Source organism: Bombus vancouverensis, chromosome 2, assembly GCF_051014615.1.
Source record: "Bombus vancouverensis nearcticus chromosome 2, iyBomVanc1_principal, whole genome shotgun sequence".
NCBI classification, from domain to species: domain Eukaryota; kingdom Metazoa; phylum Arthropoda; class Insecta; order Hymenoptera; family Apidae; genus Bombus; species Bombus vancouverensis.
The window spans coordinates 20,301,130-20,320,539 of record NC_134912.1 but is presented as its reverse complement, the minus strand read 5'-3'; the positions used below and the strand labels follow the sequence as shown (position 1 = coordinate 20,320,539).

At 38.1% G+C, this 19,410-nt stretch overlaps 1 protein-coding gene across 7 annotated transcripts in view; it reads left to right on the top strand.

Moving 5' to 3' along the window:
- The window catches only part of LOC117157886 (protein O-mannosyl-transferase TMTC1), a 278,211-nt gene that overhangs the window by 102,437 nt on the left and 156,364 nt on the right, over positions 1-19,410 (top strand). For 6 of the 7 annotated variants that reach the window (XM_076625790.1, XM_076625788.1, XM_076625789.1 and 3 more), the window contains exon 2: positions 19,197-19,374. In XM_076625790.1, coding sequence (XP_076481905.1) covers positions 19,197-19,374 — 178 coding nt within the window. Of the gene's footprint in view, positions 1-4; positions 575-19,196; positions 19,375-19,410 lie in introns of those variants that run through there. The other variant, XM_033336199.2, reaches the window with a different exon arrangement.

Here is a 19,410-nt window from a genome sequence, read left to right as displayed (position 1 = left end):
GAAAGGAGCGTGAGAGGGGGAAATTTGAAGCGCATCGCGTATGCATATGCTCGTAAATCCGCGGTAGGTGCGTGCACTTCGGCTTTATGAGTCGTGGCTTGATTGTAAAACCAGCGTTAAATCAGAAGCGCGTGATACTTTCGTGTCGTCGCGAATGGAAACTGAATAATCACGGGCTTACTCGAGTGCCTTCGCGCGACGAATGTCGAACGCGTAGTACGTATTGCGACGAACGGTCGTACAGAATATACACACCGCCGGAAGGTGTTTCTATCGATGCCTTGTTTATTTTGCTGCGCCATCTATATCTTCCAAAGACGCCAGTCGCTCTGCGCAATTAAGAGTGTGCGTTCAAAATCCGCTCGTCTCGCATACGTTGACGCGTGTTTCGTGTGTTTTACGTGGTTTTATAGATACTCTATTCGTTAGAACACGCATTCGACCGACAAGCAGCTTTTAAGATACGAATATGTGACGCGAAGATAGTTTTGCGAAGAAAATCGACATGTGCAGTGTGTATTACGTTTGACAGACGACGATGCGCTTCGTTGTTCTTCTACCGAGCAGTGCTTGGGTAAGTTTTTTTCATTTCGATTGATTTAATCGAGAACGAGAAAAGTATAATATTTCATACTAGTTTTGTCTACTTTCGTACATGACTTTAGACTGCGACAGCTTGCAGGTTACCATAATAAGGTTAGGTTTCGAGTTAGATTAGTAATATCGTATTAGAGGCGCTTGTCATTAAGGAATAATATTGTTTTTTCGATTTTGAAACGCAAACAGTTAACGCTAGTGATTCTAAATTAACGAATTAAAGGACGTTTTAAATCGAGTCAGATATTTCATTCTTATATGCCATTACAAATTATAACCTCTTAAATTATCAATCAGTCGTTTTGCGTCGACATTATCGTAATCGTTTGTAATCGATAAATAAATAATCAACGATTTGTATAAATTACAACGAATAAATAGCAATGATCTCATAGAAAAATTGTAAATTGGCAAATCAGCGTGCAATTATTTTATGTCAACGTTATCTTAACTGTTTCTAATCGATGAATAATTAATAAACGGTCTATATAAATCATCGTTTTATACGAACGAATAACAACGAGTTAAGGGAAGTAACTAATCTTTCTACATAAACGAAGTACACGAGAAAGCATCGGAATCATGAAAACGTGAATCACGAAAAACTAAAACTAAAAATTGTTTCACGCACTCCGCGGTAATTAAGAAAGGAGAGAAGTGTACATTGCCCGAGGAAACTTCCACGAACATTACTCAACGCGTCTCCTCTTTCATTCTCTTTTCACCGCACTCGCAAATACAGGACTCGTGCACCGGCAAGAAAAGAATGATTAAAGCCCGAACATTTCCTCCGCTTTCGAGACTAACCAAAGAATAGCGTTCTCAAAAGCAGTGTAAGCAATCTCGTCCGTGCCGTAAATTCCGTTCAATTTATCGCGGTGGCCGTGGGCTGGCGCTTTCTAACGCGATACTCGTTGCTCCCGGGGTGTTTCTTATTTTTCACGGGCCGCGACCTTTCCGCCAATAAACAACCAAATTTCCATTACACCGGTGCAAACAACTACGAAAACGGGTAGAAAGGATATAAAACGCGAAGCGAAAAACCGTGAGCCTGGATAACGGTAAGGCAGAGAGTTCTAATTTCGTTCGCTGGCTCATTGTTCGTTATCATCGCGCACTTCTTCTTCCGGTGGAAAATGCGAGATCGTTCGAACGTCGTGTTTAATGCCGGGGTCCCGGGAGAAAACCGAGAACGTAATTAATCTCGGCTCCACGAGCAGCCGCCGGTCTCGTGCAGTTTCGTGCAGCACCCTGCCGTTACAACTGTAACGATCGTGGCCTGAAACGAGCGCATCCTGCGCTTCACGCCTCCACGAAACAACCGGCAGCTCGAAGCTACCGTTCGCACGGCCCTTTCGTGCACCGTTCTCAACCGAGAAGACCGGATCAGCCCCTCATAAACTGTCCCTCCTTTCTTTCTGCGGCTGATTGTGTCGATAAAAAGAGCTACGACTAATTCTTTCGCTGTGATAAGTAGCTGGTGCTTTCTGAGACGTACGTATTATACGATTCTTCTTCCTTCTTCGTGGTTGTCGAGGTCGCGTGGATCGAACGTACGACGAACAGCGTTATTATGCGTGGTGGAATTGTTCGGTGATCATAGAAATTGTATAATTGTAATCATTCGATGATATTGGAAATTGGACAATTTTAGAAATTAATGTCACTTTCTCTGTTCTCCTGCCGAGTGAGATTGTATTTAAAAGGTCTTGTGGGTAGGGATCTTAGGATTGAGTGCAACCACAAAGCAGCACGATGGATAATGAGAAAGTTTATGTCTGTAACTTTTCTTGGGTTATCTTTATAACTTGGTTTTTTTATGAAACTATTGCATTTAACAGAATTATTCTTTAACGATTTTATTTTCTATTCGGTTAAGAAATAATTCGAATATCTTAAAATGATGCTTCAAAGAAATCTTTCATTTATTACAAATCGTAATTTATCGTTCGATATTGAAAATTTGTGAAGTCGCGCGTCTAACTTCCGAAGAATAGAACGATCTAAGTAGGTTAGGTTATCCTATTCTTGTTATCTGCTACACGTTCTACGATTTTGGACTTGAAAGTTTTCTCGAAAAGTTGGTACAGCTGGTACCGCAAATAAAGATTTATCGGACTGATACGGTTATCTAGGCACTTCAGAAGAAAAAGGTGCAAGAACGAATGTCGGGATAGAATATGTAGGTATAAAAAGAACCAATGGAACCATCTTGCCGGACCAGAACTCGAATCTTTGAATAGTGCAACCTTCCAACTTATTGAGTTATCTGATCCGTCAGCACATTTTGCCTTCGCTTTATTCTCATATGCATTCTGCATTATCGTTCGAATAAATGTGTGATGATTCCAAAATTTCTAAAGAACAAAATATTCTTCTTGTGCCAAGGATCTACTATTAGACTATTACAAAAGGACAAGCATGTTTTATTAAAATTATGGCGCACACTTTTTGAAGAGTTTAACCTTAATCACGTACTCGTAAAAACAAAAAGCGTAATCGATCAGTTGGATTTCTAAAAAACTCAAGCAACATTTACTGATACCACTATAAAATACTACGTACAGTTCTGAATATTATATGAATAAATGTTGCTTGAGCTTTTACTAATACTGCTATAAAATACTCTATACACTTTTGAATACTATATGAATAAAATTTATCATAATTAATTTAATATTGGAGAAGTAGTTAGCTAATATTAATCAAGTTAACTTAATCGAAAAATAATTTCAACCTCATCGTTCTTTTCGATTCAGCTTTCGGTAACTGTCCATCGCACTCGCGTCAAAAGAGTTACAAATACTTAGGATCGAATAATTTGACCATCATACAATTACAGTCCTGTCGAAGCATTTTCCCGTTAATTGTTTACACGCCGCGCGAATACCAAATTAACTTGGCGACAATGTGTGGTTTCCGCGGCGACCGCGATCATAGCAGTCGGACGAGCTCGAATAGATTTCGCTGATGCAATTGTTCGTAGGCACGAAATATATCTATAGAAAATTTGCAGGCTCGTTAACGTTTAATATTGAGAATTATTGGTCTGGCCGGAAACCGATGAATAGGACCCTGCTCATTCATGCTCGCCGTTCGTCGAACACATTGTTGTGTAATTAGTTTTAACTTCGTTAAAGAGCTATACCCGCTGCTTTATTTCCCACGAATTTACCTGCGTAGTAGGTAATTATTGGTAATGAAGGCCGGGAAAACAATGAGTGGCCATAAGGGAATTTTTGTTTTCTCTGATATCTGTTTTTAAATACGCAACTTGAGATTGGACATGATCGATATCTCACCAATTTTTAATACGTTTTCCCTATATGTATGCTAAGTGGCTTATATATTTTCAAATCTTCAGTGTCAAATACGACTCGATTGATTTCTACAAGGTGGTTGGTAACTGGTGGTACAAGCGGAAAGGGGAAATTAAAAATTTTTTTTAAATTTTTTATTCTATATTTTTGACTTCTTCTTTCGCGTAGAATCACCCCCTTTCCGTTTGTACCATCAGTTACCAACCACCCTGTATATGTAATATAAATTGATATTAAAAGTTGGAGGATTATAATTTTATCGTATGGGTGAGTACATTACGTAATTATACGTGTTCGTTGTTATCGACTTTTTCATTGTAATAAAATATTCGATAAAAGAGAGGAAACAGTCGTTGCGGTTAAATGATAAGCATACAACTATCAGCTTTCATTTAACAGCACATTTTCCAAAGGTTGAGGCTTTCCTCTTTCATAATAACGTCCCTCTTTACGAATTGAAATCTCACGATGCGTCCGATTCAACGTGGAAACAATAAGCGCTCGAATGCTGTCGATATCATGAAAAGCGAATTGTGATTATTTCACAATGAACGATGTTTCATTCGATTTATGTCATTTTTTTTTCAATTGCACATGGCCGCGCGTACACGTTTCCCCCTGACAGCAAATATTACATGAATAATCAAGTTCGTGAAGTATGATGGGGCTTTTAAAATCGACCGTTTTCGGTCGAATCATGCATGAAACACGTCGAATCGAAAAGAGAGGCGGGTGGGAAAAAAATAGAACGAACGTGACGTTTCTTTAACGCTTATTCTTCATTACTTACGGTGAATTTAACGTGGGTACGCAACAGAGCATTCTGACATAAAAAAAAAAAGATATAAAAAGTATAAAGAGCGTTTTACACACTTTTTTCGAGTCGTAATTCCTTCGATAAAAATGTATCTGGGTTAAGCACGGAGGACCGTTTTATATCTTTATCCTCCAACGTGCCGTAACATCAGAAATTTTATCACCGATTGTTCTTCTTCGGCTTAATCTGCATAATTAATGTAGTTTCATCTCCTCGCCTTGTAGTCGTATTACATTATGGTGCGTTTTATTTCGATTCAGTTACTTTTTCTCTGTAAAACGAAATAGCGGCAATGACGTGTTAAATAATTTAAACTGTCGCTTTCAAATAAATCCTTTACGTATTCCGTTATACTAAAAGTACGTTAAATTTTGAAATACATATTGCACTTTATGTTTCATTTATTGATAATGACAGTATTGGGGATTGGTGAATTTCATTGAATTACATTTCATTATTTCAATTTTCGATTAAGAGCGATTCAAATATGTCCAATTTATTTCTCATATTTTAATATTTAAAATCTTACTTTCACCGTAAACAAATATGATTTCAATCCTCTAAATAACAATATTCTACGATATATTTATTAAAATTCAGTGATAAAAATCGGAATTTTAAATATCAAAGTAAATTTCAACAACTAAAAATTCGTTTGCGAACGAAACTTTGCAACAACTAGCCAAACACGTTCACTTCCCAAGTATTTCACAAACATGCAGAAAAAAGAACCACGGCAAAACTTTCGTGTACTACAAAAGAGTTTACGTAGGAATAGAAAATGCGATGGTATCAGCTTCTCTGTGAAATGTTCCATAATATATCAATTCGAACTAAGAAGCTCGAGCTCCATTCAGTAATAGTATTTAATCAACATTTTGCGACTCGACGTACAATAGGAAATTATTATGGCAACATTATGCGAGAAGCTATTCGTAGGATAGTACAGAGTCTGGTAATTACCGTTATTTACCTTTTTGCCACGCCGCATCGGTTGTAGTCTGCTCCTTAACGAGGCATGTCACGAGAACACGTTCGATCGCAGGGTTAATTTGGACGCAACGAAACCAAAGCCCGGGGCATTCTACGATTGCATCTCGATACGATCGTTATAGGATGAGCTCCATGTCGGATTTTCGCTTAGCGATATCAGGCCTACCTCCGACGCCATTGATCAGTGGCATCGTTCCAAATTACCCTTTAAACATCCATTCGCCGACGCGGAATTGTTCACTTTTCTCGATCGGTCGATCAGTTTTTACGTGCCGGCATTGCAGACGCGACTGACGTGTAATTTCTCTTGACATTTCGCCCCGATTTCCGGCTGCAACCGTGCCGCGAAAAAAAAAGTAACAACGAGAGTTCGTCCAAGTTCTACTGCATGAAACACAATAGCGCATACTTTCTGTCTCTCCCTCTGTCTTTCTTTCTCTTTCTGCGAAACCCTCTTTCCTCGACAGCACTTTCAATCCGTTTGATTGAACGAAATTCGGATCGACGTGGAGACAGGCTAGAAAAACTCATTTTTGATGCTTGGCTCGAAGAACCGATGGAAGGGAATTTTGGAAAAAAAAAGGCACGCGGATAGTCCCGATGCAAAAATCATGATCGGTCGGCGAGACTTGCAGCAATTTGTTGGACGCATATATGGGACGAGGAACACGAAAACCGTGACGAGAGAATATTTTTGAAAATATTGCCGCTATAGGAAAATGTTATTGGACGGTACTGAAGTGCCTTAAGCGATACATTTTTTGTTTTATTTTAAAATTTAGTTTTCTACGGGTGAAGGTTTTAATGGAAAATTCGAAATCATTGTGGTTTCTGTTATCCGTTGCATAATCTTGTATTTTGCAATTTATAAGATTATCAATTAACGAATCGTTAATGGTGACACATAATTTATATATCAAATCACATTTGTCTTAGTATTTTTATACTTGATATACGTATAATTTTTATATTCCACTACTGTTGCATATGTCGAAGAAGACTAAACAGTTTTTTATCCATTAGCGCTTCTATCAATACGCGAAAGCTTCATCGAAGTAATTTAAGTGTGTTTAGAACAGTCATCGTTCTTTCGTCCAGTTAAAAGATAATTATGTTTCATAAATTAATCGAATTTCTAGGGCCCTCTAACGATATAAAAATCTCTAACGTCAGCGTAATGTGTATAGCTGCGTGGCAACGATATTTCTTCAAAGCTACTAAAATTTCCGAACATACCGCCGTATATTCTATTTATCAAATACTCTCATTGAAACGTAATGAACGTAGAATTCTTCAATTTTGCAACTAACGTTTCTGACTCGAATTCTTTGAAACTCCAATTCCATCGGTATTTCTAGCGAACGAAGATTATCCATCAATCGTCGCTTTAACACGCTGTTATTTGTTTAATTTTCGTGCAGATCGGTCTCCATAATGCGATATGGGGCGAAACGTTCCAAAGCGTAGTACCTGTAATTTCTACAGTGGGTCGGATAGTGACGGTAATGCATAATGATTATGAGGTATTACGTACGAACATTGTGCGCGCTCTCGTTGGAAGGTCCTTCATCATGTTCGACATGGACACGCCATATTTTCCAATACACAATCTGTGAAAGGAATGAAGCACGTTCGTTGATATATGGTGCCACTCAAGGCGTATAAGCGGCAGTAATTCACGGTATTATCTGATCTGGATGCGTGGCTATGTGAAAGCGGATAGCGCTCGCGCCAGTGTAACAACAAGAGGGTGGCGGAAACCACGTTGAACGTGAAAGGGGTGACGATGATCAGAGAAAAAGAGAGAGGGAGAGAGGGAAGGAAAAGAAAAAGTTAACGAAGAGAAATGATCATCCATGGCGATGGCTTACCAAAGATCGGCACTGTATTGATTTGATCGAAACGGTTTCTCTTTGTTTCACAAGATTATCCCTGAATTGATGTCTTGCGGCACAAGCTCCGATAAAATACGGTTTTCGCGTATAGTATTTTACTCATACAGACTTTTGTTGGTAATCCACTATTGCGTAGATACATTGTGTGCGAAAAATTGTTAGATTTTGTACGTTTGAATGATTTCAAGATTAAAAATAAAGCTTATCCGCGCAGACATATTTGGCGAGCCACTCTCCTTTCCTTTCTTATCTCTTACAAATTAACTTTGAATCTTCTAGCCATTTCTCAGGAAATAAAGTTTGTCTTATAACGATACGTATGAAACAGTAGACGGATATTAAAAAATTCTTTTATTAATATAATACCGAAACCGATTTGTTTAATACCAATACCGATGTAATACTAAGTATAATTTTTTAAACGAGATCTTGATAGAGTTTTTAACATTTTTTAGAAATTTCGGTTTGTTATTTTTCCACTTTTGCAAGATATATGAATGCTTAGCGTGTTGTTTCAAGTACGTGTGTTTATGTACATATATCTTTATTTGTTAAAAGATTCTATATAAATGCGTAATACATTCTTAGAGTTCAATCGACAAAATCGCACGATTTTCTCAGCGTCTGACAAATTTCGTCAAATTCTTTCATCCACAAGTACCATTGTCCTCATAATGAAATTCACGACTACTTTCCCTCTGCCATTTATTTCGTACCCGCCCATTCGTTCCATTATTACCGTCGTTGAGGGTTTTTATTCCTTGGTTCTTGCCTCGTCCCCGTTCCTTCGGCACCGGAGTTTATATTTTTCATAATTAATTGGCCAGGCCGGAGACTTCTAAACAATGGTTAAAGTCCCTTCGTGATTTTCGTGATTTTCGCGATTCAAGAAATAATGAGGCGTATTCATCATCTCGCGGAAACGTCGCGGATAAAATGTGTGGTTTGTTACAGTATATAGTTACTCTGTGGCACGAATTCACGAATTTATTCACCCAATTTTCAATTTCATTCATTCTATTTCGTTCAATTAAAAAATTAGAGCGAGATCAAGAAGTCTTTAACGAAACCGTTTTTAGAGGAAACGATATGAATTGTGTCATTAACGGTTATAAAGAGTAATTATATAAAGTACAAGTAAGATACCTTCGTTAAGAGAAATAAAAAAAATGCGAAAGAGAAGTTGAATAAGAAATAATTAATGCACGACTCTTCGTGAAAGGCGGGAAGAATTTAAAATACAGTGTTCGTAAATTTCGGTTACTTTTAAGTAGAACTGTTAAAATTTTCAAGTAAACATTGACAAAGCGATGTAAAATAAAAATGAATGTTTTTGAAAAATCCGCGGTATAAAAAATATTTTTAAAAAGTCTTCTTTTCGAACATTCTCCAACGCAGGTTTTCCAAATAAAAAACGCTTACCACCATTGGCGCGATCAAATACGAACGTAACATTACGTTTGAAGTTGAAAAAATCTGAAATGGAATCCTTTATCTCCAAATGATACGATATCGTAGTGTATATACGTATCCTATCGTTCGTTATCTACCTACGATATCGCAATATTTTCATTTGTTCGGAACAGTTTCTACGAGCACGTGTCGGCACATCGAAATGCTATTAAACACAGTTCATACTGATGGAAGAAAGATCGAAGTCGCTGAATGTTAGTGATATATATCATCGTACGCTTTCTCGTTGATACGTGACTGGAAGCAGGGGAAGCTGGCTGGGTTTCTTAAATCACTGAAGCACCGCCAGAGAATAGTAACCGGTATCTTTGCTGGTAGTACCATATTCCGTGCACGATTTACCCGGAATCGGAATGCCTGGTGATCGTGTCCTGCGGTTGAGGACGATTTCTCCAGTGAATGTAAGAGACTAAAGGGGGAGAGAAAAGAGTTGGAGAGGTGACTCGATTTCCATTACTTATAATCATTGATTTAGACAAAATCAGTCGGAGACGTGAAGAGAAACCGGAGTAGTTAACAAAAAAGTTGAAGTATCTCAATGACGTTCTCTATTATTATTATTATTATTATTATTTTTGAAATAACGATTCATTCTTTAGTAATTTACACTTGTAGCTTGGTGATTCCATAAAAAAGACAGCAAGCGTTGCTTCCGATTATTAATTTCTACACTTTGGTAAAATTCCAATCGTGTTGCTACAAGTTGATCAAAATACCTGGATACTGACGAACGACAGTATATTACGACAGTGATTTTAAAAATTAATGGAACGTTTATAACTTGCAAGAAATAAGGCATTAGACTTTTGTCTCTAATTTTGTATTTATAACTTGGAATTTCGAAATTTTTATTCGATAATGTCTCTCCTTCGCGCTTGCTGTATTTTACGTTTATTTTCCAATGTTAGGTAGTTTGAAATTAAATGCATTTTAATATTTCATGATATAGATTCTAAGAACGAAATATCTCGAATCATGTTCGACAATGATGGTAGTGGAAACACAGCCATAAATCTCGGCTTCTCGCGTCTGAATACTCTTCGCGTTGTATTCATGCGTCTTTTGTCTGATCAAGCGTCGTCATATATCACTTCCTTGTCCTCTGCTGCACTATATTTTGCTTATCTGAATCGATACATAAAACAAGCACCTTTTTGTTATAAAACAAACACAATGTCTCCTCTTTCTCGATTTTTGTATATAAATATTCCTTCTGCCACATTGTATGAAGAATATTTTTCGAAATGTGGAAAGCTGATTATCTATGACGTGTCTTTATGAAAATATATACGTACCTTGAATTAGGTCAACTGTCAGTTTCTCAAGTATTGTCAAAACTTCTCTTTCGAGTAGATCCATAGAGACAGAATTCTACTTGTTTGCTCAGGCACGACCCTATCCTATTTGTTTTACCAGACACGAACCGATACTACTACTTTCGTGCCCGTTCGTATACGGTGTAATTCTACTTGGCTATCCATGCACGATTCCATTATATTGGTTTAGCTTGGTATTGGAACGCAAACTTTTGCCATAAATACTCGAAGACAAAAATAAATTGTGCCACTCTAAACACGATATTCACGACTCTATTTTCGATCAATGTAAATTTTTACCGAAGTTAATGTCTCGAAGATTCATTCGAAACAAATTATTTCAAAGATCGTTTACTATGAATTATCAAACAGTTACCTGTAACACCTGAAACGTTTGATCAAACTCATCCTACGGTTCGTTGACGCGATTCGAAACACGCTTCTTTGAAAACACGCCTCTTATCTTTCATTTTTCTCGAAAGTTTTAAAACGAGTTCGTCTCGCTCTACCATGTCGTGTAAAACATTACTCGTGTACATAAGGCTTCATTATTGAAACACGAATACGCAGTGACGGGACGTCAAGAAGGCGTCAGGAATAATCACGCCTCGTTGCTCTGGCGAGAAACTTTTCTCGTCCTTGATGCATGCACGTTGCACGGTTCGGCAGGTGAACAGTCAAAGTGCTAATGCATGACGGAAGAGTTGGAATAAGTATCGATCGGCCGCAGTGGTCGAATAGCAGTTACCGGCGAGCATGGTCAAACAGTAGTAGTAATAGAACCGGTCGTGGTTAGCCAGTAGTAAGAGGGTAGTTGCGGTCAGACAGTTAGTATCAGGTCTCGCTGCGGTTTGTCGTGAATAACAGTTTTAGTTCATCATATTGTATTCTTGCTTTGGAAATGTCAGCGGTTACGAATCGGTTCACGCTGCAACGCTCTGGGGAAAATTAACGTAGGAATACCAATGGGGGGAAAAAAGGAACGTCGAGGAACGTTTCTACGCCTGTAATAAAACTTACGTGTTAATAAAATTTACAGGCCGCCTTCCTGGAAGAAGGTGAAAAGAATAACTAGTGGGAGGGAGGCAGTTATAACGAAGGAAACGAAATATTTACTTGGCAGGCAGTTGCGGTCGAGTTTGTAGAAACCTCGCTATCTTCATCTTTAGGGCGTGTAACGAGATATTTCGCTGTAATTTGTAGAATTCTTTTTTATCCGCATGTGTGCTTGTTCGTTATGTAACGAGATTCTGCGTTGTGTTGTAAAATTACCGTGGATGGTAAAATTAGTTTATTCTTGGAATTAATATTTTAACGAGTTCTAGAAGAGCTTTAATTGAAAGTTTTACGGATTTCTAGATACTTTGGTCGGATTATTGAAGATCATTCATATTTTATCATATTTAGTAAAGAAATTTTATAAAAAATTATAAATAGTAAAATAACTCAGAACGTTGTATGAAATATACAGTTGTTCGCGAAAATAGCGCTACGGAAATTCGAAAATATTTTATACAACACGCACGATATACCTACGTATAAAGACTTTCCACGGTAGGTCTTCATGTACTTTCGTGTACCGCTTTGCTTCGTAGTCGCCTCGTCTAATATTGTGCCGTAGTAACAAATGGAGCCTACAACGAAGTACTGTATTACAAATTACCACAATTACCTTCTTAGGGGGAAAAAACAGCAGCTTACGTGACACTAAAATTCGCGAAGCCACTTTACACGATCTTTTATCGTCCTTCTTTCCCGTCTTCGTAACTGAAAATATTTACAACTTCAAGAAATTGCGTGACTCAGCTTGTTTATCAACCGTAGAAACGTAGAACGTTTTCGAGCCGTCTTAACAATACCTCGCGCAGGTTTCAACCGGTCCGCGTGAAGATGTAAACACGTTCGAGTTTCCGGGTGGGCACGGTAATTTAATCAACTTCTTAACGGCATTCTGGACGTTTTAATATTTCACGGAAAACTATCCAAGTGGAGTTCTCCTTTGCTCGCCCTGGTGAAAGTATGTAAGCGTCGTTTGTCAACAAGTAACGGCTTCGTGGCACGAACCACGGAAGTTAGGCTGGCTTGGCTTGCCGTGCGTTTAAGAGGATGTCAGGTTGAAACAAAGCCGATTAAGCGCTTAAGACCGAATCGGTTGAATGCCTAATTACGCCGTGAATGGCGTTCAAGTAGATTCCTCTCGCTGGCAATGCTACAACTTTCCTCTCTTCCCATCCCTTTTCCTGCCTCTCTCTTTCTCTTCCCCTTCTTTCACTGTCCACCTTGTCTATTGTTCCCCTTGGGCTCTACTTGCTTAGCTTCTTATCGAATACAACTGAAATTCCTGCTTTACCTCGTCCGAATCACTTCGACGTATCGATCTCTTTCTATATAAAGGGAATCTGTATAAAGCTATACAATTAGGATCCTGTCTGTAACTTTTTAATTTAGGAAACGAATTAAGTAACCAAAATCGTATTTATTAAATGCCTTCATAATGAATGGAGAATAACTGAAATAGGATTCGAAAATTTAATAACTCCCATACTGGAGTTAACGATAAAGCTGTTCTTTTTTCGATTTTGGCCCATGGGCTTGGTAAACCCGTATATATTGGCTTGGCAACTAAGTGATTACGGATTTTGTCAATACCACCCAATGACAAAATCCGTAATCACTTAGTTGCCTACCCAATATGTACGAAATTGCTCATAATCTAAACAAATATCTAATACACTGAGGGCAATCTTCGTTCAAATTGCTTACACCATATTGCTCGTGACGATGTGTGCAAAAGTCATTTTCGTTATTATCTTTCCCGGATAGCATGCCACAGCTATCGAAATAATAACAAAACAGCAGCTGAATAACCGCCTCTGATATACATCCGACGATAACCCCTCCAAAGGGACTAAAACCTCCATATAAACACCCTCCTAAATTAGCGCTCAACACATTATTCTATTGTAACACTTTGAACCGTCACTCTGTTGGATTTATACAATAAAATTGCCATCATCTTATAGTTCAATTTCTTCATCTTATTCGTGAAACGTTCGAACTGCGACGCGAGGAGATCACCGGCGATCTATCGGTTTCGTGATTTCTTGTGTCTTCGACGTGACACTAGCAACGCTATCTCGACAACGCAACTCGCACTGTCCGACTTCTCGATTCGCACTCTCTGGCTTCTCCACTGACACTGCCTGTTAAATCGTCTTTTTCCCTTAGCATCCCTTTTAGCATCCCTCGTGGCCAGGGTCACGCAGGCCCTTTCCACGAAACTATTCGATCGAAGGACCGAGGACACATTGATGGGCCTGTTGGCACTTGGGCTTCCTCGCGACATGGTTTATGGTTCAGCCGATATCTCTTAGGCCTTTCGTACACGATACTACAATATAATTTTATTTAAAAACTTTAATATGGTGAAAATTAGTTGCCAAATAGCCGCTGATTTATACATTTCTTTTAGAGATAAACGTAACATATAGTTTTACTCCGGTATACGGTTTTGTATAGATTTTGTACTGGCAAACCTGATTACTTCCGATCTGTGAAATCGATAATGAACATTAGATCAGTCCGAGACGCGTTATAGTTCATATTGCGATAGCTGCGTAATAGCTTGTCTTGTTTTACGAGACTATGTATGGAGGACGTGATCGATCACGTTTGTCATTTCGAGTGTGATTTCCATTGTTTTGCGGATAATTGGTCGTTGTACCGAATTGCCATAATATCCTGGTATATATACATATATATGTACAATATATATATAGACTTTATAATGTATGAATTCTGTGTACATACAGAACTTCGTATTGTATGACGTAATATGATTCTATATGGTGGCGATTTTACCTTTCAATTTGGTATGATTTAATATTGAATTACTCTTTACTAGTGAGTTCAATAATATCCATGCAATTTCCAGTTTCTCCATATTCTAGATTTGTAATCTTGTATAATATCGTTTAATAAAACTTAACCTGTGATAGATAATATTTCAGTAATGTTTGAGCGTTTTGTTTGAAGATTTCCTTTTGATTTTATTCTTAATTTGTTCGAGACCTATGACTTGGACGTTGAATCTGCTGGTACTTCTTTGCAGAGCACTTAAGATTGAGTTATTTACAAAGATTTACCGAACTTCTAGCGTCGATAAATCGTGGATATTCGTGGAAATTTATATTTTTTAGAGAAATGGAACATAAACGAAGAATTGTTCCTAGGTAAATGTTAAAATGACTACTTTACTTTGTGTATTTTGTATACTTCTACATATTTTGGGAATTTCACACATTTAAAGTCTAGTCACAGTCTAACGATCAGTCAATCTACCGATTGTAACTATAAAGTCGCTAGGTTGGACACATTATTTGTGGAATGAAGTATCTAGTGCGTAAGATAGTCAAACTTCTAGAATTTTCGCTTCGGTGTGCGGATTCTTCCGTTTCTGGAGGAAAATGCAGTGTGTCGATCGATCTCTGATGAATCTACACGTACAGTTACGGCGCAATATAGTTGTAATAGTAACGAAATACCAGATTGCATTGTCTTGAACGTCGCGAGAGTCTCGAGTTTAAAAATTCTGCAATGCCCGGCTGTAAAAGCCTCGAATCTAATAAAATACTCATTTATCCTAAAATGAATCGATTCGTAGAAATTCAAATTATAATTTCAGAAACCATTCGGTCCGATTCTTCAAAATCTTTTTCGAAATTTTCTTATAAAATAAACAGCTTCGTATCGCTGATTGTGAAACGTTTAACTATGAAAAACTATCGATCGTATTGAGCGTTTCCCTGGTATTTAAACACTAACAATGTAAATTTCATTCGTTCCATCGAGATGGAGGTCCATTTAGCGATCCACGGGGAAACCGAATCCGTGTAAACAATCAAGTGAAACCAAAGGAAGCGGAGAATCTGGAGCAGTGTAGCGCTTCGCACAACAAGACCGGAGACTCGTGCGTCACAGCTAGGAAGCCCTTTAAGTGCAAACAGGAAGATCCTAAATATGCAACCCTCATACCCTTTATGGTGCGAGCGCCAGTGCATTCTCGCGCCTTGTGAAACGAGATTGCGTCTCGGAAATGTTTCGGAATGTTGGTTGGTCTTCGTTTGCTAAATACATATGGACGCCGGAAATAAGGGTATCCGTTTGCGAATACATGGCTGGGTATCGTTGTATCCTCAAGAATCTACTGCTCCAGAAGAACATTTATTCATGGAATGATATTTTATGTTCAAAGCGATCCGCTTGATCTACAACTGGATCTCCTTCGTTGCAACGACGAAAATAGTCGTGTTAACTGTGCAAACGTGCTTTCGATTTATATGCTAATAAACACCACATACATAATTATAGCTGTAACATCGTTGGTCGTAGGCTCGCTCGATCGACCACTGTGAATATGATTGGAAACATTCTTTCAAGTTTTCACGATCGTCCTTATACGTATTTTGTAGTTTCTTGGACCCTCTGTTTCTCTGCTACGTATTTGTTATTTTATTTGTTAAATCACTGTGTCGTTGAAATTAATCTGATATAACTATTTTCTTTAACGACGTAAGAAGCATATTTGTTTATTCAACTCCTTTTACGATTGGAAGTACAAGGAAAGTATAAGGAAATAAAAGTATTCTACTTGGCTTGAAATATCGTTTTAAATTTCAAACACGGCTTCTTCGACCGTTCCACGAAGAAATATATTTTGAACTGTGTGAATCGTGTACAATGTGAATTATAAACAAAGCAATAAGAATACGTGATTCAAGTAATTTGACGTTGGAATCTTTTACGGATAAATACCCGAAAGACTTTTGGTGCACGAGACCGAAGGTTCCTTCGTTCGGTGACTATTATCGATTATCGATTTCGATCTAAGGACTTCAGCGAGACGCACGAGCCGAGTCAGTCCGCAACCAGCCGCCAGCTGATTCGACTAGGATCGAGGAACGAAGTGCAGTTTCAAAGAACAGTTGCACAGAGCCACTTAACATTTTATTAATTCATATAAAGTAGTTCACTGTATAGTTTTGCCTTGTCGCGTGTTCACTTGATACGGACTTTTATTGGATCATAATATAATAAAGACATTCAAGGCTTGGCTTGCATCGGTATAATCTGAAATGCCTGGAATATCCGGCCAACATCGAAACTTACTTGGAAACCTACTTTCTTACGAGTTAGGAAATTATCGAGCGAATTGATTTTGAAGAATTGACAACAAGTTAAAGATCGATGTGAAACGCGAGGTGTGCTGAATAACACAATTTAAGGAGTTCAGGTTGGAAAGGAAATTAGGATTTATACAATAACGTTAAATATCATAAAGGTTAATCCTTGATATTATCCATTTAAAATTCAGAATCCTTCTTAATACTCTTAAATTTTGCGCTTGCATATCTGCGAATTTTTAAACTCTTTTCAAGTTGTATTAAGCACTAATATTTATGCAGTAACTACTAAAAGTTTCCGGCCAGAATGTGGCTCTACTTCAGCTTAAATTATGCAAAACCTGCAAAACTCTTTGCGATATTTTATAAGATTACACCAGTGTGATAGATTTTCATTTTTAGAAATTCTTTATCTCAACGATATAGTGAAATTATACTTCGCGCAGCCACTCTACCGTAACGTTACTTTCATTCTTTCATTACATATCAACATATAATACAGAAGTTTATCAATGTAATACCAACACCTTCGTTACTATATTCTATTAGACGAACTCACCATTTATCTCCATAGAACTTTGGCATCTCAGATTGAAATAACAATTCTCCACTTCGAATCTGCGCCACATATTACACCGCTTCGTAGCAAGATCAGTTGGATCAAGATCGTCCATCGACGTCTCATAAAATTCGCAGTAAAATCTGCGTACCAACGTGCAACTGACACTTCCGAGTTCTTTGGTTGATCCAGAGCCAAGGAGATGACAGGATACGCCTCCAGGCGAGCAGGATCCTTGACACCTGGAACGAGGCCAATCTCCGGTCCGCCAGAAGCGTCGAACTTATGCCGTCGGCAGAGTTTCAAAATTATTACTCGACCGCATCAGCAGCTACCGTGTTTGTTTTCGTCCTGATGCTGGTACCCTGTCTCACCTATTTTCCATCCTCGTTCGTTCTTCGCCCTCAATTTTCTCTTTCAGTCGCCTGTCGCGCTTTCTTTCTTGTTCTTTAGGCTGTTTCGTCTTTCTTCGCGTTTCTTCGTCACTGGAATCGAAGCGTTTGCGATGAAAAGCGGCAATTTAAATATTTAAGTTATATTTGTTGAAAGAGAAAGAAACTACCTATAGATTTCACGCAAGGATCACAGAAGACAAAACTGATCGTCTGATTTTAATATCACTTTATGGTTAAGTAGAAGAATTTTAACACTAAATGTATAACAAGATAAGATTGAAAACGAAGACACCTGTTCTATTCAGAGATGACAAATTTCTCAAAATAATTGAGAAGTTAAGTTGATGATGAAGTTTTGTAGAAGCCAAGGACGCGATTACTGAGACAAACGATATTTTCCAAATTTTTGAAGGGAATGAAAAAACGCGTTTAGTTAATAAATAAAACAAGCAATTGTGGTAACGTGGAATCGATCGACAACGTATTGAAGTCTCTTTCCTATAAAAAATAGAAAATGTGATTTATGTCCTTCTCCTATAGCGTTTAACAGTGGTAAATGACTTGATTTTGGAGCGATGGTCGATCTTCAGTTGATTTTATTGCATTTTGAGTTGCTTCTTGCAACACCACCTACTTCGATCGTGCACGACGAGCATTTCCACTGCAGTAGATAAAGTATTCGATGATCAATGGTCATGGAAGAAAACGCGTGGTATAGAGAGTTGGGAAGTTTCACAGGGTACTTTCATTAGAAGCGAAACACGTGGCGCGAGGAACACCGGCGACACAACAAGAAAAGCAGCGAGCAAGAGAGAAATTGTACACCGGTTGCGGTGAATGGACGAAGCAGAGCGAATAGATGTATGGAGTGTTTTCTACAATCCGATTATCTTGGTCGACTTAAGCGGATTTCCGTGAAAACTTCGCCACGGCTGCGCCGTCAAATCCTCTGTAGTTATAAACGGGAAGACTGCTGCGCCCATTGTTTTCCGATTTCTCGAGTGGTCAGCTGATGGTAGGGTATTGACAGAAACAACTAGATGAATCGCATACCGAAGATAAGGTTTTGTATTTATGTCGAGAGAGATTTTACTGGAACGTAAGCGCATATCGTTTCGCTGATACTTAGTTTGTTGCTCGTTTATTGTAAAATCCAGTGATAATGCCTGCCAATAACAATGGTGAATCTTTAATGGACTTTGAAGGTATAATAAACTTTAATAACACGTAAACGTAATTGTCTAATTACAATCATGGCTTACTGTTTTCTACGATGCTTCATTACGAGTTCCGGTCGGAATTAGTAGCGACTTTGTCTTTAGTATCTTGTTGGAGAATTCTATTGAACGTTGGTCGCTATCATCGCGAATTGTTTGCTATAGGAATTATGCGTATTATATTTTCAAAACATCCATAAAAAGATCTTTTTAATAAATCAACATTTAAAACATAAAAACATTTCTAGTAATCCATCTTATCTTTGTATATTTCTCTGTATTCTTATTTGTAATGTATAATATAGATAATATTGATAGAAGGAAATGTAATTTATACGTTTTTATATTCTTAAGATATAAAATTAATTATCACATAACATCTGAAATCATTATCGAAGCACGTTTTAATTCAGCCCGTTTCCGTATTTTCAGGTTGAACTACTTGATGTCGGGATTAACGCCAAGCTGGTATCACGCGACGAATATTGCCCTGCACGCCATTGCATGCGTTTTGGTCACAAGGGTGAGCCTAGCGGTGGCATCACTGCGTCCAGGATTTGCTGCCTTGACAGGCTTGCTGTTTGCTGCTCATCCTGTACACACTGAAGCGGTAAGTAATAGCTTCAAATAGACACGATGAAAGCTT